At 35.8% G+C, this 21450-nt stretch overlaps 1 protein-coding gene across 2 annotated transcripts in view; it reads left to right on the forward strand.

Annotated features, from left to right (window-relative positions):
- Nucleotides 1–21450, forward strand: part of ADAMTS2 (ADAM metallopeptidase with thrombospondin type 1 motif 2) — a 472323-nt gene that overhangs the window by 325914 nt on the left and 124959 nt on the right. For both annotated transcript variants that reach the window (XM_051978728.1, XM_051978729.1), the window contains one exon: nt 17136–17219. In XM_051978728.1, the coding sequence (XP_051834688.1) occupies nt 17136–17219 (84 nt within the window). The remainder of the gene's footprint in view (nt 1–17135; nt 17220–21450) is intronic.

Here is a 21450-nt window from a genome sequence, read left to right on the forward strand (position 1 = left end):
AACACATTAAGCATGTTAAAGTATATTTCAAATACAATATATGTGTGCAGATCTGTATAGTTCTCTTGTTGGACAAGAAAAATCGGATTCAGGAGGTAAAAATAACCTGGGAAGAAAAACAAAGATGCAAGTAGTCCACATTCATTTCCCCAGTATGTAACACTGAATATTAAAAAAAAAAATCCAATCTCCTTTCAAGGCCAATCAAGGCCCTCTACAATCATGATTTGGAACCCAGAAGTCATCTGATTCAGTTCTTTCAGTTGCTCATGAGAGATTTGAGGCTTAGACACAGTAACATGGATAATAGGCAGTAGAAACATAAACTGAATCAAAGGTTATTTACTCTAGATCTAATATTCTTTCTACTGCACTGTTCTGACTGACTCTAATGTTGCTGTTGTCCAGTCATTTTCATTTGTGTCCAACTCTTTGTGACTCTATTTGGAAGGTGGTTTTTATTTTTTTTAACAAAGATAATAAGAGTGGTTTGCCATTCCCTTTTCCAACTTTTTTTATTAAAATTTTTATTTACAAAGCATATGCATGGGTAATTTTTCCAACATTGACCTTTGCATAACTTTTTGTTCCAAACTTTTCCCTTCTTTGCCCTACCCCTCCCTTAGCTGGCAAGTAGTCCAATACATGTTAAATATGTTGAAATACATGTTAGATCCAATATATGTATACATATTCATACAGTTATCTTGTTGCACAAGAAAAATCAGATCAAGGAAGAAAAAGAAAAACTGAGAATGAAAACAAAATGCAAGCAAATAACAACAGAGAGAGTAAGAATGTTATGTTGTGGTCCACACTCAGTTCCCACAGTCCTCTCTCTGTGTATAGATAGGTCTCTTCATCACTGCACAAATGGAATGGTTTGAATCCTCTCATTGTTGAAGAGAGCCACGTCCATCAGAAATGATCATTGTATAGTCTTGTTGCCATGTATAATGATCTCCTGGTTCTGCTCATTTCATTTAGCATCAGTTCATGTAGGTCTCTCCAAGTCTCTCTGTATTCTTCCTGCTGGTCATCTCTTACAGAACAATAGTATTCCATAGCATTCATATACCATAATTTATTCCAGCCTTTCTTTAATTGATGGGCATCCACTCAGTTTCCAGTTTCTAGCCACTACAAACAGGGCTGCCACAAACATTTTTGCACATACAGGTCCCTTTCCCTTCTTTAATATCTCTTTGGGATATAAGCCCAGTAAAAACACTGCTGGATCAAAGGGTAAGCACAGTTTGATAACTTTTTGAGCATAGTTCCAAATTGCTCTGCAGAATGGTTGGATCTGTTCACAGTTTCACTAACAATGTATCAGTGTCTCAGTTTTCCCATATCCCCTCCAACATTCGTCATTATCTTTTCCTGTCATTTTAGCTAATCTGACAGGTGGGTAGTGGTATCTCAAAGTTGTCTTAATTTGTATTTCTCTGATCAATGTGGAGCATCTTTTCATGTGGTTACAAATCATTTCAATTTCTTCATCTGAAAATTATCTGTTCATATTCTTTGACCATATATCAATTGGAGAATGGCTTAAATTATTATAAATTTGAGTCAATTCTCTATATATTTTAGAAGTGAGACCTTTATCAGATCCTTTAGATATAAAAATGTTTTCCCAGTTTATTGTTTTCCTTCTAATCTTGTCTGCATTTGTTTTGTTTGTACAAAAACTTTTTAACTTAATATAATCAAAAGTATCTGTTTTATTATCAATAATGATCTCTAGTTCTTCTTTGGTCACAAATTGCTTCCTGCTCCACAAATCTGAGAGGTAAATTATTCTATGTTCTTCTAGTTTGTTTATAGTATCATTCTTTATATCTACACCATGAACCCATTTCAATCTTATCTTGGTATATGATGTTAGGTGGGGTCTATGCCTACTTTCTGCCATATTAGTTTCCAATTTTCCCAGCAGTTTTTGTCAAATAGTGAATTCTTATCCCAAAAGTTGGGGTCTTTGGATCTGTCAAACATTAGATTGCTATAGTTACAGACTATTTTGTCCTGTGAACCTAACCTATTTCACTGATCAACTAGTTTACTTCTTAGCCAATACCAAATGGTTTTGGTGACCGCTGCTTTATAATCTAGTTTTAGTTTAGGTACAGCTAGGCCACCTTCATTTACTTTTCTCTTCATTAATTCCTTTGAAATTTTTGACCTTTTATTCTTCCAGATGAATTTTCCTATTTTGTCTAGTTCAGTAAATAGTTTCTTGGGAGTTTGATTGGTATAGCCCTAAATAAATAAATTAGTTCAGGTCATATTGTGATCTTTATTATATTTGCTCAATCTATCCACGAGCATTTGATATTTTTCCAATTGCTTAGACCTGACTTTATTTGTGTGAAAAGTGTTTTGTAGTTTTGCATATATAGTTCCTGACTTTCACTTGGCAGATAAATTCCCAAATATTTTATATTATTAACAGTTACTTTATCATTTACATCTTTATAAGAAAAAGAATCATCTATGGTTAATTTTGAGGGTGACATTTTGATTTTTTCCCTTAATCTGGCCCCTTTCCAAGCTTTCTATACATTACTGCTTTCCACTTAAGTCTACAATGACCTATCTGAACTAGCCTGCCTATAATTTCTCAAACATGATACTCCATCACCCATCTCTTTGTTTTTGTACATCATGTCTAAAATTCTCTGCCTCCATCATCTCTACCTCTTAATTTCCCAAGACTCAATTCAAATCTCATCTTTTAGAGGAGATTTTTCCTAGAATTCCCTACTCTCTCAAATCTCCCTCCACTACCATAGGTAGGCTAAAGCCTTCCTTCAGATATTACCTTCCAGTTATATTGTATTTATCTTGTACATATATAATTATTTTGCATGTTGTCTCCCTTATTAGAGAGTAAGCTTTTTGAAGGGGCTGGGGTTTTTTTGTTGCCTTTCTTGGTATTCCTAACTTTAAGCATAGTGTAAGTCCTTAGTAAGCATTTATTAAGTACTTATTTATTAATTGACTGATTTTTAAAGTAAAGAGGAATATTCCTTATTTAGTCCTTCTTGTTTCCTTGTAAGCAGACTTTGGACCAGATCTGTTTTTTAATTAGTTCATAAAATTTCTATTGAAGAAATTCCCTTGACCAGGGTCACACAGCATATCTCAAAAAAAACTTGAAGTTTAGTCTCTGATTCCAAGACATGTTGTCTCTACCAATCTAAAGTGCCTTCCTTAGGTGATTAAGTATGAGCAGAAATAGAAAACTTACCATTCCATCAAGAGCTTCCTAATACGCTAGATAAGTCTGGGTTTAGACAAACAGGCAGAGGAAGTCTTATTCCAGGAAGCCTGTTAACATATTAAATAAGAAGAGAAAAATGAGGGTTTGGGGAGTGAAGAGTCTCTTCTTTTGGATCAGGCAGTATGGCTATATTAGCCTAGACAGATTTTCCAGGTGCTGAGAGAAATCTGGGAAACTTTAGCTAAGGCTTAGGTTAGAAAGCGTGGGCACAACTGTCTGGAACTGGGTATGTCTTATGTCTTACATACATATTTCTAATTACTGTACCCTGACATATTATTGCCAAATTTGTATATTCCCTTTTTCCTTGTAAATAAGCCCTAAGGATATATTCTTGCGCTCTGAAATGTGTAGAAATTAGGACTAGAAAGGAAAATGACAGGTGGATGTGAGAAATGGGCACCAAGTCAAAATTGCAGAAGTTAGAAAAGGGTACAGATAATGAAGTCTTGAATGCAAGTTTAGAAATTAGAAGACGTGCAAAAGGTTACACAAACAGATTTGTTACTACCTTATTAAATCTCCCACACATAAAACATATATGCTCCTATGTGTATGCATGTGAAATAAGGGGACTGGCCAATGAGAACTCAGTCCTTTTGCAAGCTCTTTGAGATTCTATTTGTTGTACTCAAAAGACTCTTCTAATTTTTTGCAGCTCATGAACCATAACTTGGTATTTACTTAAAATAAAGAAAGGATAAACACACAAGGATGTTGGAGAAAGAGCGGGTGAGATAGGGCTGGGTCCTCTTTTTTATTAGTAGTTGTCTCAAAAAAAAAAAGAGTCATCTCTTTGGACCTTATATGTACCCCCCAATAACCAATGGAAAGGCTTCTCAACATCATTTCAGTTAACACAGGAAATGGTACATGTGCATACTAATATAGGGAAAGGGAAAAGTTCTTGTCTTGTATTTCTGGAAGCACCTAATCTCCCCATGGATTGGCTGTGCTGACTGTGCAGGAGTGGGCTTTCATTTTCCAGTCCACCCACTGGAAATATATGTCATTTTAAATCATATAACTACTCTCTTGGCCTGTTTTCTAATCTTTATAAAATAAAAAGATTAGAGTGTGTAGCATCTAAATTGTCTTTCAGTTTTAGCTCTGTAATCATAACATTATAGTGGGAAAGAAGCTGGGAGATCATCATTCAACTTCATTTACAGATGAGGAATCCAAGTGACTTATCCAATATTATACGGTCAGTGGCAGAACTGAGATTTGAACATGAATTTCCTGACTTCATTGATCTTTTCAACATATAATGCAATGCAATAGATAAAGCACTGGCCCTGGAATCAGGAAGACCTGAGTTCAAGTGTGAGCTCAGATACTTGATAGCTATATGACCCTGAGCAAGTCACTAATCCTCAACTAAAAAATAGGAACACTTCCTACCTCCCCTGGTTATGAGGTAATATTTATTTGCAAAGTGCTTAGCACAGTCCTGGAACAGAGTAATTACTTAATTAATGTTTATTCTTCTTCCCTTCCACAATATATTTCAAGCCCTAACCAAATCTTGCCAGAATTTCTGACCTCCTAAATGGTCTCCCTTCCTTCTTGTTTGGGCCTTCATTGGACTCTTTAAAAATCTTTTTTCTAAATGACAGGAAAACATGATAAATGTTGTTTGGGATGTGGGAAAACTGGGACATTAATACATTATTGGTGGAGTTGTGAACTTATCTAACCATTCTGGAGAGCAGTTTAAAACTATGCCCAAAGGCCTATCAAACTGTGCATACCTTTTGATCCAGCAGTGTTTCTACTAGGCTTATATCCCAAAAAGATTTTAAAGGAGGGAAAGGGACCCACATGTGCAAAAATGTATGTGGCAGCCCTGTTTGTAGTGACAAGCAACTGGAAACTGAGTGGATGCCCATCAGCTGGAGAATGGCTGAATACGTTTTGGTATATGAATGTTATGGAATATTATTGTTCTGTAAGAAATGATCGGCAGGATTATCTCATTAAGACCTAGAAAGAATTACATGAACTGATGCTGAGTGAAGCAAGCCAAACCAAAAGAACATTGTACACAGCAACAAGAAGTCTATGTGATGATCAACTGTGATGGATGTACTCTTCTGCAATGAGATGATTCAGGCCAATTCTAATGGACTTGTGATGGAGAGAGCTATCTACATCTGTGGGAAGACTATGGGGACTGAATGAAGATCACAACATAGTGATTTCACATTTTTTGTTGTTTGGTTTTTCCTTTCTCATTTTTTCCTTTTTGATCTGATTTTTCTTGTGCAGCATAATAGATGTAGAGGTGTTTGGAGGAATTGCACAGGTTTAATCTATATTGGATGACTTGCTATCTAGGAAAGGAGGATGAAGAGAAAAGAGAAAGAAAAATTTGGAACAGAGGATTTTGCAGGTTGTTGAAGGCTATCTTTGCATGTATTTTAAAAAAGAATTTTCCTTCTGAAGGGAGAAGTGGAATGGTGCAAATTATTTGCCATTAAAAAAGAGGCAAGAAAAAGTTTTTACAGTGAAGGGAAAGAGGAGGAGGAGAGGGCATATGAGTGAACCTTACTCTCATCAGAATTGGCTCATAGAGAAAATAATATACTTACTCAATATGGGTATAGAAATCTATGTTACCCTGCCAAAAAAATAGGAGGGGAATGGAACAGGGGAAGGGGAAAAGGTGATAAAAGAGAGGGTATATTGGTGGAGGGAGTGGTCAGTATTAAAACATTTCAGGAGAAACAGGGTGAAAGGAGAGAGAGAATAATATAAGGTGAGAGAATACAGTTATGTAAACAGAATTCTGATGCAAGTTTCTATAATAAGGCCTCAATTTTCAAACATAGAGGAAACTGAGTCAAATTTATAAAAAATAAGACCCATCCCTCGTTTGATAAATGATCAAAAATATGATCTGTGCCCAAAGGGTCATAAATTCATGCTTAACCTTTGACCCCAAAACACCACTACTAGGCACAAATAACAAAAGAGATTTTAAAAAGAAAAGAAAATGACCTATATTCATAAAAATATTCCTAGCAGCTCTCTTCTCAGGGCAAAAATCCCTGGAAATTGAGAGGATGCTCATCAATTGAGGAATGGCTCAATAAAGTGTGGTATTTGTTTATGATGGAATATTATTGTTCTATGGGAAATGATGAGCAGGATGGTCCCAGGAAAAAAAAACCCTGGAATATCCTCCATGAAGTCACACAAAGTGAAATGTATTGTATACAAACTAATAGCAATGTTCTGGGATGACCAGCTGTAAATGAGTTTGATATTTTCAGTAATACAATGATCCACAACTACTCTGAAGGACTTATGATGAAAAATCCTATCCATACCCAGAGAATTCTTTCTTTCTCTTGAGATCTCTCTCTCTCTCTCTCTCTCTCTCTCTCTCTCTCTCTCTCTCTCTCTTCTCTCTCTCTCTTCTCTCTCTCTCTTCTCTCTCTCTCTCTCTCTCTCTCTCTCTCTCTTTCTCTTTCTCTCTCTCTCTCTCTCTCTCTCTCTCTCTCTCTCTCTCTCTCTCCTTTATTTTTCTTGAAGATTTTTTTTTCTTTAGGATGGGAAATCTATGTTTTCTTTCACAACATGACTTTTATGGAAATCTTTTGCATAACTTCACATGTGATTTCTTAATTGTGGGTGGGGATGGGGAGAGAACTTAAAATTCAAAAATTTTAAAAACACAAAAATTTGTTTTAAGTTAACTGAGGAAAAATATTAAATAAATCAAATACAGAAAAGAATCTTTCTTCTGCACAGTTCTGCTCTTGGTCCTCCTCTCCTTTAAACTCTTAGGGACTCCCACTGAACTAGAAGATAAAACTTGTGCTTCTTAACTCAGCATTCAACGTTTTCCACATCTAGCTCACCTAGCCTTTCCCCTTATCTGTCATCATGACCATTGAATGCCCCTTTTACTCCAGCCAAATTGGTTTTCCTCTTCCCTGAACATGCCTTGTGATTTCTTGTCTTTACAATATAACATATGCTGTGTCTTTTGTTTTCACTTCCCCTTCCTGAAATGATTTCTGTTGAAATCATATCCACCCTTCAAGGTTTAACACAAATATCACTTTTTCTAGGAAGTCTTTAGTCTCTAAGCCAAATATGATTTCTCTATTCACTGAACTTTTCAAGACATTTGCTTTGTCCCTTTTTATTTACTTAACATATTCTGTCTGATATTATAGAGTTACTTATGCGCCTCTTTTATGTCCCCCATTAGTCTAAGCTCTCTGATTACAGAGAGCTTATTCATCTTTTATTCACATCTAGGTGATTGTTGAATGGAGGAATAAATGAAAAGAATATGAAGGACTAGAGATGTGGCATATGCAGTAAGGAAGATTAAATACTAAATCCATTAATTAGTTTCCTACTTACACTTCTATCATTATTTCTAGCTATTTGTTTGCATCAACAATTTCTATTTTAATTAATATGTGGATTATTATTGTTGTCCAGTTATATCCTGTACATGGATTTTTCTGCTGGAGTGGTTTGCCATTTCCTTCTCAAGCTCATTTTACAGATGATGAAACAGGATTATACAGCTAGTAAGTATCTGAGACCTAGATTTGAACTCAGGAAGATGAATCTTCAGACTCAATATTATATTTACTCTATCAAGTAGCGACCCAGTCTTCAACAATCCCAGCTTTGACTACCTCATAGACCTATTGGAGGGACAAATGATGATAATTCAAAAGGTGCTTTATAAACCTCAAAACAATATACATGTCATTTATTATTATTCCAATCTGATCACTTTTTAGCTATAATATACACATATTCTCTTTGAATATCCTCCTCATGGAATACCAGCTCTGGTCAATTCTTAGAAAAGTCTGTGTATGATGACAAAGTCCATACTTGGATTTTTGTCTAGTTGCTCAGTCTGTCTTGTGATTGTTCCTGCTTGATACTCTCACCAAGGACTCTCATAATCAGAATAAGAAGCAAAATAGAGCTCTTAGTTCATCTCATCCAAGGAAATGGTCAGCAGAAAGGGGCACTGTACAGAATAACCACTGAGACTCTTTCTAACAATGAGATGATTGACGCCAGTTCCAATGATCTTGTGATGAAGAGGCCCATATAAACTCAGAGAGAGGATTGTGAGAGCTGAGTGTGTATCACAACATAACATTCTCATTCTTTTGTTGTTTGCTTGCATTTTGTTTCTTTTCTTTCTTTTTTGATTTTATTTTTCTTGTGCAGCAAGAGAATTGTATGAATATATTTATACATATTGGATTTAACATATATTTTTACATATTTAACATATGTTGAATTCTTGCCATCTAGGGGAGGGAGTCAAGGGAAAAAGGGGAAAATCTGAAACACAAGGGTCAATGTTGAAAAATTATCCATGAATATGTTTTGAAAATAAAAAGCTTGTTTTAAAAAAGAATAACCACTGAATAGACTATCTCATTATTTTTCAATGCTGCCTGATAGAAATAAAAAACAAATCATAGATGATTTTTTAAAAGATAATTTCTTTTTTTCCCATGAAAGGCAGCATAATAAATGAATGTAACAAATGAATATATGAAGCAGCATCTGGTTTCAAATATTTCCTCTGACAGATACTACCTGATTATTCTAGTCAAGTCATCTAACCTCCAAATGCTCTAAACTACTTTTTAAGATTATAAGTTGTATAAAAATGTCAGTCTGAATTGATAGAGGGTGTTTCCTCACTGGGAGCTCTGTGTTTATATCAGTGAAATCACAACTCCATTTCTAATCCCTGTTTACTTTTTTCAAATGACCTTGTCAAACACCAACAGATATGAAAATTTCAATATTCAAAGGACAGAAAAAGGCTGATTACATATATGAAACTATGAATTTCTATTTCACACCTTGGTTTTTTAAAGTGTATGTTAAATTTAACATGATAGTAAAAAAAAATTTCTTGCTTATGTGTCTCCTTCTGAACTTCCTTCTGCTCTTTCATTAAATATTTCATTGATATTCTTTTCTTCTTTTGCATTACTACCACTGCCTACCAACTTGCATTCTCTACTCATCTCCTTACAGTTAGAATCTCTTGCTTGTTATACATAAGTATTGTCAACAAGCTAAATTACATAATGACTGCATATGAAAGTGTATGGCCCATCCTATATCTTTAGACTATCACTTCTCTACCCAAAAGTAGGATGACACTTTCTCATCATTCTTCTGAACTCATGAATGGTCATTGTACATCTTTTATAGTTTTTTTTTTTCTTTATATCTGTCTATCCGTCTAAAATCTTCCTGGACTTATTCATTTCACTTGATACCAGTTTAATACAAGTTTTCCCAGATTTCTCTAAGTTAGTACCTTTTGTCATTCATTATGGTGCAATAATATTGTCTTACATACATAAACCATGATTTGTTTAGTCATTCCTCAATGTATAGGCATCCTTTGTTTTTGGTATTCTATTGTGACTTGTGTTTTTAGTTTACAAATCCTACTAGCTTTTCAAAAAGGAATACTTAAGAATCCTCTATTTCATTAAGCATCCATTTTTTTTTCTTTTAGTATTTGCAATTTTCCTCAATGGTATTTTTCTTTTGCCTTGGGTATGTCATATTCCAAGATTTCCTTTCTTTCATAGTAGTTTCAATGTAGTTTTATTTGATCCTGTTTCTTGCTATTTATGTGTAATATGTGAGCATGTTTTTTTCTGATTTGAAAACTTGTGATGTTGGCTATGATATCACTAGGTATTTTTTATTTAAATTTTCTTTCAGGAGGTGACTGTTAGATTCTGTTTTCATTTTATCCTCTGATTATACTAAGCAGTTTTTAATATATTTACAAATGTAAATGTATGTGTTTATAATTTATATCTAAATTATACATGTGATTTACATTTTATACTCTAATAGACAATTTTATTTTATAACATCTTGAAATATGATACCCATCATATTTTTTGGGTTTTTTGTTTGGTCATGGGTTTCAAAGAGTTTGATTATTTTAAAATTATCTCTCTGTGATAGGAATGTTACTTGTTTTGTGTAGGTTGGATGAATTTTCTTTTAAAGGAAATCATTCTCATGATTTCCTTGCTGCCTGAGACATAAAAGACCCTGCCTCCTCTTTAATGGGGAGTTTATGTTGGAGGTTTTAGTAGAATTCCAATTGCCTTTCAGAGATGCCTTTCTGATCTAACATGGTTATTGCTATGAGAAGTATAGAGGTGAAAGAGCATCGCTTTTAATCTGAATTGTATAGTTTTAAATTTTAAGTAAAGTAGCTTTTATTATATTTTTATGGCACATGTGTATTTCATCGCATTTTAATTCTGAGCCTGAATCACTTATCTGGCCTGATTTAGGACTAGTCCAGAATACTATCTCTGACCTGTTTTCCAAATAAACTCTTTTTGACTTTATATGTTCTTATAATTTTTCAGTCTTTTTATTTGTTCCAATATTTCTTATTTCATGGAGTCTTTGAATTATGTTTATTCCACTCTGTTTTCCAGGGAGTCTACTATTGTGTTCACTATAAACTTCCCACCTGTTATGTTAAGGTAGAATGGATAGAATGCAGTGGATAAAGTGTTGGGACTTGAATTGGGAAGTTCTAAGGTTAAATATGGTGATAGATACTTACTAGTTGTGTATATGACCTTGAACAAGTCATTTTCTTTCTCTGTACTTTATTTTCTTTCCTCAAGTATAAGATGGGAAAAATCAAATAAGATATTATTTGAAGAGCGCTTAGCACGATTCTTGGCATATAATAGGCACTATATATATACTTATTTCTTTCCCCTTTTCCCTTCTGTTCTTAGCTATTTGCTCTCCTTCAAGTTTTTTTTTTCCCTAAAGATCTCAATTTCAAAATTTACATTTCTTATTTCATTTCTTCTATCAATTCTTGAAATCCTCATAGCCAAGCCATTTTTCTCCCTTCTCTCACCACCTCTCACCCTCATTCCCCAACCTCTCCTAGATTCTACTTGTATTTATTATGGAGCAGATCTTTTCTCCTGTATTTATCTATGGGCTTCTCTTAACCCATAATAATTCTTCACCATATAAAGACTTTTATTTACACATAGTAATAATTTTAGTTTCTTGACTGGAACTTTGTGCCAGGACCAAGTTCCAAGCTCTTCCACACTCTTGGATGGGTCAGGCTGAACATACTTAATCTTGTCCCCTATTTAATCTGAATGCTGAAGCTACTGGTTTTCTATGGATTTACATAGAATAAATAGCTGGGTCCTGATATTCCTTCCTGCTCTCCTTTGTTACCCTGGCCTGGGATAAGGATCTAGGTATAGATCTATTTAGCTCCTATCTGTTTCACTCACTGGCTTCTGCCTCCATCTCTTTGTTCTGACTTCCTCTCTATCTCCTGTTCCTCTCCTTGTGAAGTCCCATGCTCAAAGTTGGCTTTATATCCTGCTCTTTTCAGCTATAACAGCACTAAAGTAACCATCAGACATTGGGCTATCTTAAGGATTTCTGAAGTGTCCTTCATTGTGGAATGCCTATACACTGCCCATCTCCAGCTCCTTCGGCAGTGAACTACCAAGGCTTGTCTTCAGATATTTCCTGCTCAAGTCACTTAATCTCTTTTTGACTCAGTTATAAAATGGGAATGATAATACCACCTATCTCCTGGGATTGTTGTGATGATCAAATAAGATAATATTTATGATGTACTTAGCACAATGCTTGGCACATAGTAAATATTATATCAACGTTAACTGCTTCTGCTACTATTATTACTATTACTACTATTATCACCACCACCACCACTATTACTACTGTGACGATGACAACTACTACTACTACTACTTTTACTACTACTACTACTACTATTACTACTACTGTCTTAGTCTCCTGTTACTCTCCAGTGTATCAGAGAAATGTCTAGGTTCAGTCCTCTTGGAGGGCCTCAGACACACTGCCTCTTAGTCCTGTCTTTTTGTGCTGTGACTTCTCTGGATCTGGCTTTGTCTCCTAGAGGCAGTTCCTACAGATTATGAAGATCTTTCTGGCTTTGTACCCTTGAGGAGATGAGCTGGTTTTAAGGAACTCCTGGTGCACCACACCAAAGTGCCTCCAGGCTTCTGATCTTCTTCTTTGGCTAATCTAGGACTGGAGAGAAGGAGTTTATTGGTATTTCTCCTTCATTTTCTTGATCTTTGCTTTATCTAGCACCCTTTTAAATATTTACAAAGGGAGAGCCTTAGGGGAGCTTTCCTGGACAAGCAGCAGATACAAACAAAAAAGGAAAAAGGAAAAAAAGAGGAATTGAAAGAAGGAGAAAAAAGGAGAAAGGAAGGAGAGAAGAAAAGTAGAGAGAGCAAAGGAAGGAGAGAAAGAAGCAGGAAAAATGGTAGAAAAGGAGAAAGAAAAAAGATAAGGAAGGGAGAAAAGAAGGAAATCCAAAAGGAGAAGGAAAGAAGGGGAGAATAAGGGAGGAGGTAACTTCTTTCTAGTTCAACCAAAACTATCCAGACCCAGAGCAGGGCCAAGACCAATATAGGAAGTACTGTGTATAAAGCACTTTGTAAAACAAAGAGCAAAGGCATCTAAGTAATGTAGAAGATATAGTTCTAGGCTTGGAGTTGGGAAGACTCATCTTCCTGAGTACAGTTCTGGTCTCAGAAACTTATTAGACTTGTAACTCCAGGTAAATCATTAACCCTATTTGCCTCATTTGCCACATCTGTAAAATGAACTGGAGAGGGAAATGACAAACCACTCTAATATGTTTGCCAAGAAAACCTGGCTTTCACGTATTTCATTTGTATTGAAATGGGGCAGAGTGTTATTTGGGTCTATATGTGTGGGAATGGCTTGGAATGGGGGAGGAAGGGTAGAGAGGAGGTGACCTGAGACAACCATTTATTTCTGATTGCTGCTTTCCCGGAACTGTTTGATCCAGAATGAGGACATAGCCAGAGTTATTATGCTTCTTATCTTCAAGGTCTTATACAAAGCACACCCCTATTTGTACCTCCTTTCTATTTTAAACATTAGTCAGTACAGGTCTTGTTGCTTCAAATCAGTTCAACAAGGATTAACTAAGCACATACTATGTCTAACCAGACACTCTACGGAGGCACAAAAACTAGAATAAAATTGTCTTTTCCCTCAGGGAACTTATATTCTGCTGAAAAGAAACAGCAAATAGATAAATCAATGCAAAGGAAAAGAAGAAAGGAAGAAAATGTATATAATTAGTACAAAATTTGTCCTTGGGGGCCCAGCAAAGCATAATATGCCTTTTACCACAGCTCGGATATAAACTGATTCTTGCCACTGTGAGTTTTCTCCTGTAACAGCTTAAAGCCCAAATTGTGACAGGTAAAATATTCACAGCCAATCCTGGTGAGCCTAATTATTAGAGAGATAGATAGATAGATAGATAGATATTAATTTGAGTTTGTTGTGGTCACATCAATTGTACTGCCCTGGTTGTGACCCAGTGATCTCTCTGGCCAGGTTTTCCATAAACATGGCTTATTGAAAGAGAACACTGATCAGTCAAACAAACCAAAAGAAAAAAACAAACTTGCGTGACTTTATGCAGAGTAAAATAAGAACATCGATCAGTCAAACAAACCAAAAGAAAAAATAAAAAACAAACTTGCATGACTTTATACAGAGTAAAATAAGGATAGAACACATATAACATACATATACACACAAACATATATATTCATATACATATATACATATATGTATATAGAGATAGCGATAGATACTGATTATAATCAGGTAAACAAAAAGAACCCTAAAAAGAGGTCAAGCTCTGAATAATTGTAATGAGCACACATGGTCCCAGTTCATCAGTCAACCAGCATTTATTATTGCCAGATTATTATATGCCAAAAATTCTGCTGATAGTAAGAGGTATCAAAAAAAGGCAAAAAATCCTCAAAGAGCCTATGATCTAATGAAGAAAATAGCTATGAAATGTACCTTTGGTTGGAAAGGCATGGATCTGTGGATCTAGAATGTTGCAAATACCTTAAATGAAATCACTATGTTAGTTTTGTTTAACTTTTTTTTGTTATAAGTGAAAGTTCATCTCTAGTGGTGGTATACCAATAATACTGTGATATAAAGCAAAAGGCATTCATTTTTCAGACAAGAATTTGATTGTTTCTAAAAAGTAAAATCATGGAGCTAGAAGGAAACAGAGTCCACTTAGTCTGAACCATACCTAAATCATGAATCCTCTCTATTGCTTTTCTGATAAGGGACCATCCAATTTTTGCTTTCTACTGATAGGGAATTCATGGTTTCTTTAAGCTATACATTTTCCTTTTGAATGATACTAATTGTTACAGAATTCTTGCTTTTATTAAGACAAAATCTGTCTCCTTGTAACTTCCTAAATACTTGGGACTGTGTAATCCCCTTCTCCCATCATATGGCTTTCTGGCTGATTGGTCATGTCTGGGTACTGGACTTCTAGGCACTCTCTGGGTGCACCATTGGCTGCCATCATGCCCCAAGTGTTTTTTGCCTTGGGCCCTGGGGCTGGGCCCCTCATCCCATTTTGATAAGGCAACTTGCTAAGAAAAATGCTAATGAAGTTTGCAGAAGAATTATACTAGGACTGCACAAGGATGCTCCTTTAGAGGAGCTCATAAGAGGCTTGGAGAGACCTATATGGACTGATGCTAAGTGAGATGAGCAGAACCAGGAGATCATTATACACTTCGACAACGATATTGTATGAGGATGTATTCTGATGGAAGTGGATTTCTCTGACAAAGAGACTTAACTGAGTTTCATTGGAGAAATGATGGACAGAAACAGCTACACCCAAAGAAGGAATACTGGGAAATGAATGTGAACTATTTGCATTTTTGATTTTCTTCCCGAGTTATTTTTACCTTCTGAATCCAATTCTCCCTGTGCAACAGGAGAACTGTTCGGTTCTGCAAATATGTATTGTATCTAGGATATACTGCAACATGTTTAGCATATATAGGACTGCTTGCCATCCTGGGGGGGGGGGGGAGGAGGGAGGGAGGGGAAAAAACGAAACATAAGTGATTGCAAGGGATAATGTCGTGTAGAAATTATCCTGGCATGGATTCTGTCAATGCGAAGTTATTATTAAATTAAAATAAAATTTATAAAAATAAAAAAAAAAGAGGAGCTCATAAGATGCTGTGCCACAGTGGGCACAGGTGCCTTTTATAGCCAGGCTATGATGCAGACTTCCCAAAATCCAAATATGAGAAGACAGAGTCCCTCCTGGCAAGGGACTTCCAGAGAGACTAGTAGATGCTTTCAGTGTGGAAAAGTAGGACATCTGAAAGCTCAATGTTGGTATAGAGATAGAATGGGAAAACAAGGTGGGAGAACAAGACCCCAAACCCCATGTCCGAAATGCAACAGAGGCTTCCATTGGGCCTCAGAATGCAGACAGTTCTTTCCATTAAATTATAATTTTATAATTTTAAAAGAAATATATATTCAAATAAATAAGCATAAATTTAATCATTGAATTTAAATTAAATATAAGCACTATTTATGGAAAGGTGAACTCCTGGAGACAATTTTATGTCTTCCTCACTACCTCTAGATGTTATTTTTTAGTACTTAAACTTATTCTGTTTCTCTCCTCAGATCTAATTCATACGAACTATTCTTGGAGTTAGATCTTCTGAGCTTTGTCTATAGTTCCAGGAAGTCTAAACATTTTTAGTCAAACAACTTTGTAGACAGTTTCTCTCTAAACTTTGACCTCAAAAAATTTTTTAAAAATAAACTTTGACTTCTCCAGTGGTCTTCTTCTAATGGCATACTTAATCATAGGAGAGGTCCTGGTTTGCCTTCTTTAGTTTTCCTATTCCAAGTGGCAAAAATTAGACTATAAGGAGAATAGTGAATTAATCATATTATGAGTGACAAAAGAATTTTCCTGAGTTAACATAAAGGATTGAATGATTATAACAAAATGACTTCACTCATACTCCTGAAGCTGTTAACCCAACTGAGCCTCAGTTTTCTCATCTGTAAAATAAGGACAATAAAATATGTATTACCTTCTTCCCAGGGTTAATATGAGGATTATAGGAAGTAATGTGTATAAAGCACATTGTAAAACAAAGAGTAAGGGCACCTAGGTGGTGTAGGAAATATAGTTTTGAGTTTGGAGTTAGGAGGACTCATCTTCCTGAGTTCAGTTCTGATCTCAGAAACTTACTAGACATATAACTCCAGGTAAGTCACTTAACCCTACTTACCTCAGTTGCCTTGTTTGTAAAATGAACTTGAGAGGGAAATGACAAACCTCTCTAGTATCTTTGCCAAGAAAACCCTAAATGAGATCACAAAGAGTTGAGAATGACTGAAATGAGTGAACAACAACAAAACAAAAAGTATTCTTCAAATGTGAGCTGCTATTATTATTGTTGCTGTTATTGTTTTAAACTGAATTATTTAAAGAAAAGCATTGATGAAGAACCCCTTATAACTTCTATACCTGAACAACATTTCTCCATTCCATTCCCTTGCTATATATGACATCTTTTTTTCCATTGTCTATCAAACCCTTGCTTTGGGGGATTAAGTCAGTTGTGTAGCTGACTTGATATTCTTAACTTGATTCCTAGCTACTAGGGAAACACTCCCAATATGTGCCCAGTCCATGAGATCAGGAGTTCATAACCATGTGTTTAAAATGTTTATTCTGGTCATGGAAAAAAAAAACCACAAGTCTGTAAGATGGACAAGCTTTTCTCTCCAGGGGATTTAGCATCTTCCACAGGCCCTAATGTAGGATCATCATTCTGGAAATATGAACATGACCTCGATAGGTTCAGTCTGAAATATTTCCACTCTTTTCCAGGTTAATGAAATCTATCATGATGAGTCATTGGGAGCCCACATCAACGTCGTTCTGGTGCGGATAATCCTGTTGAGTTATGGAAAGGTAAGCAATGGGGATTTTAAATCATTAATTAGAGAGCTGGTAAAAAAAAGGGGCAAAGATGAATATTTGAGATTTGTCTATTCATCAGGGACAGAAACATTAATGTGTTCCTGATTGCCTCCTGTGGTCATTGTGAAAGGTGAAAATTCTGTGTGTGATTAAGGACCTTACTGAGCCCAGAATTTAAAAGAGGATAGACAATTTGCTGGACAACTTCTCTAATTCTCTGTTTCCAAGTTGTTCTTCTATTTGATAGCAGCCATAATATCTATCACTTTCACCTCCAGGCTTAGCTCTTACTATTATGGTCTTTTAGAAAAAACTGCCCCCAGGAAATTTCCATTCAGAGTTTTCCTGTAAATATTCATATGATTAGGATATGTCTTTACTTTTTGACTTCTCCTAACAAGTTTCCCTTTGTTGAGGTGTGAGAGCACAGCTTAAAGATTCAAATGTCTTTTAAACAAGCTCTCTATTAAAGTGGCCAGAATCCTACTTTCCATTAATATCCTTCTCCCAGCCTACTTTATGGCCTATATGTTCAAAAACCACATCAGTAGAGATTAATCCCTGACAGAATGGAAAAGCCTCTACCCAGCTATCTATTAGCAAATAATTGAGTTCAGAGAAACCATCACTAAATATTTTGTGATCAAATGATAAAGGTTTGAGGTCTAGCAGCACATCCACTTTGTCTGCTAAAATGGACAAGGGTTATGATATGGGAACTAAGAACATTTGTATTATGCAAAATGAAGTAAATAGAATCAAGAGAACAATATATATGATCAACATCTTTGAAAGACTATCTCTGCTCAGTGTAACCAACTATTATCATGCCCTACCCCTCTTCTAATAGAGAGATGATGAACTCAAGATGCAAAGTGAGACATACAGTTTTTGACAAGGTCATCATGAGAGTTTGTTTCATGTGACTATTCATATTTGTTATGAGAGTTTTGTACTGGGCTGTAGTATTTTCACCTTTTTTGTTGTATTTGTTTGCTTGTTTTTTTCTCTTATATTTTTCCTCCTTCGATCTGATTTTTCTTGCACAGCATGGAAAATATGGAAATATGTTTAGAAGAATCACACATGTTTAACTTATATCAGATTGCTTGCTGTCTTGGGAAGGGCAAAAGAGAGGGGGAAAAATTTGGAACACAAAATTTTGCAAAAGTGAATGTTGAAAACTATCTTTTCATGTATTTGGAAAAATTAAATACTATTTTAAAAAGTAAAGCTAAAAAATAAATTTTTCATAAAGGGGAAAATAAAAAAAAAATGTTTCTCTATTAAAAAAGGGGGAAAAAAAACTCCTACAGCAATGTAACATAGGTCCTTAAAGTATTTGAGCTCATCAAGCAAAACAGGAGAATTAAATTTTGTATGAATTGACCCTTGGGGAAGAGCAGAATATGCAGGAGGCGCTCCATTAATGGAGGATGAATCAGCCTGCTCTGTGCATATTCCTGTAGCTTTTAAGTGCTTAATGAAGGGGACTGGTGGTGACAGGGTGTTCAGCTTTCATATCACATATTTAGGATTTGCTCATGACAGTCCCATTGGGATTTTAAAAGCCTCAGAAGTAAAACAGATTTTTAAGAAGAGGTGACCCCTCACTTGATTATTTGATATTGTTAGAAAATGGGTCTCCTAGAAATTGAAGGTTGGTGTTTTAAAGGTTGGAATTTCAGGGATTACTAGAGTCTAACCCAGTGCCTCCTTTAGAACTTCCCCTTTCCACCCCCATTCATACCCACATACCCACATATATACACACACATACACATGTAGAAGCATCCAAAGTTTTGATGTCAAAGCTTTCCAGAAGTGGGTGATTATTTAATTCCCCCCACTTTGTAGAACTTCTCTTCCTTCTGCCTTCTTGTCCCTGGCTCATTCTTTCTATTTCATCCAATTCTTGTGTTCTCTGTCCCTAGAGGAGCTCTTAATTTGTGCTGATTCTCTCCCCTGTTCTCATCAGGTCTCTTCTTTCTTCTGATCTTGATTTCTTTTGATCCATCTTTTTTCCTTTTTCTTTTTCATTCTTAGGCTTTTGATTCTTTTCTGTCCTCCTCTTTTTTCTTAGTCTATTAATTCCTTTATCTTCTTTTCTCTCTTAATTTTCCCTTTCTGTCTCTTTTCTTTCCTTTCTCCTTAATCTTTTTTTCTGATCCTCTAATTCTGTCCTATTTTCCTAATCCTTTTATCTTCTTCTCTCTTGATTTTCTCTTTTTGTCCTTTTTTTCTTCTTAAACTCCATTCCTTTTGACCCTCATCTTCTTTGTCTTAATCTTTCTTCACTTTGTACTGTCATTACTTTTCCATTCTCCTAAATAGAACAGTAGATAGTACTTTAGGGCTTGCAGTCAGGGAGACTTAAATTCAAATCCAGCCATATACACTTTCTAGCTATGTTATTCTGAGCACAGCTATATGACTTGAGATACTCTAGCTTGCTCAATATAGAGTGAGAGTAATAATACTTACCTTTTAGGTTGTTAGGAGGATCATATTTGTATGAGATAATATTTGTAAAGCACCTAGAATTGTGCCTGGCACATACTAGGTTACTTAATAAATATTTGTTCTCCATCCTCCTCTAAATCTTTTTTTTTGATTGCTTGGCGTGACTTCAAGAGCATCTTCAGTGGTGTGAAAGCTCCTCACCTCTTTTCAGTATTCTCAATCACTTCTGGTGCATATTTAATACTTAGCTCTCATCTGTGGCTTTAAGAAGCTCTAGATATATAGCAGTCACACCCTGATAAACTTTCTACACAAATGGGGTAAACCAGGTTGAGGGTAATTGATGAGCTCTAAACAGTGGTGAGTTAAAGGATATGTACTTCAAGCATGTGAAAACTTCCCCCAGAAGAATGGGTAAATGAGAACAGTTTGTTCCAATAGCTAAGAAAGCAGCTAAAGCAAGTGCTATGGAGCACCGAAAGCTTGGTCAAAAATCAAGTACACTGCATCCTGAGCCATCACCAGTCATTTTGATATTTATTTTGCTATTGGATTTTGATGACTTTGAAAGAGAGAATGAGGTTGGTGACTTTGTGCAATTCTGCCTTGCTTAAATTCAGTTCATGTGAGAGTCAAGACATCTTCCCATGATATCATTGGTTCTCTAAAAAAAGAAAGGACAAATAACAATTTCGTACTGCATGATAGGGGCGTTAAGGGGAGTAAGAAAGGAGAGCTGAGTCCTCTTCCTCCTCCTTTTAAGTACCTGATCTCCAGACTAGCTGATCTCTGGAATAAGTGATTCAACCATGGTGATGCTACACCATACTAGACTGAGAAAGCATCCCAACACTATAGTCTGATGCTGATAGAACAGATGCAAACAAAGAAAGAGAAAAGGAGAAGAAATGAAAGAAGGAGAAAGAAAAGGAAAGGGAGGGAAAGGAGAAAAGAAGGGAGAGAAGGAGAAAAAAGAAGCAGGAAAGAAAAAGAAATGGTAGCAAAAGAGAAAAAGAAGAGGGGGAGGAAAGGAAAAAAGAAAGAAAACGAGAAAAGGAAGGACAGGACTCCAACACCAGGGTCTGATGCTGTCTTCACAATGACCTTTGAAATAAAGACAAGTTCTGGTCTGATTAAACTGACATGTCAAGATGGTAGAAGATGGTGATTTGGAGCCTAAGTCTCTTAACTCATAGACCAGTTCTTGCAGTTGACAATATGAGCAACAAAATAATGGTTTTCATTTGTGGTGCTGTAGACAGAGTGCCAGGCCTGGAATCAGGAAGACTTATCTTCATGAGTTCAAAACTAGGCTCAGACACTTACTAGCTGTATGACTAGTTCATAAATATATATGTCTGTGTGTGTGGGGTGTGTGTGTGTGTGTGTGTGTGTGTGTGTGTGTGTAGAGAGAGAGTGTGTATGTCATAGAAGTGAGGTTTTATTGTTTTTACTAGAAAAGATGTTAATGATTTAGTATAAAATCTTCATTTTACAAACGAAGAAGATGAGATCCCTTGCAAGGAATGAAGAGGTTTGCTAAAGACCACCTAAGCAACTCAGTTGGAGATCTGAGTGGGACTAGGACCCACAATTCCTAACCTTGCATTACCTGGTTAGTAAGCATGTTAGACTAAGGGGAGTCAGACCCGAAGGAGGCATGGTGCTGTAGTAGAAGGGAGGGAGCACTGGCCTTGGAGTCGGATAACCCAGAAAATTCAAGCTTTGACTTTGCTACTTATTATCTGCATGAGTCTGT

This window comes from Antechinus flavipes, chromosome 2, assembly GCF_016432865.1.
Source record: "Antechinus flavipes isolate AdamAnt ecotype Samford, QLD, Australia chromosome 2, AdamAnt_v2, whole genome shotgun sequence".
NCBI classification, from domain to species: domain Eukaryota; kingdom Metazoa; phylum Chordata; class Mammalia; order Dasyuromorphia; family Dasyuridae; genus Antechinus; species Antechinus flavipes.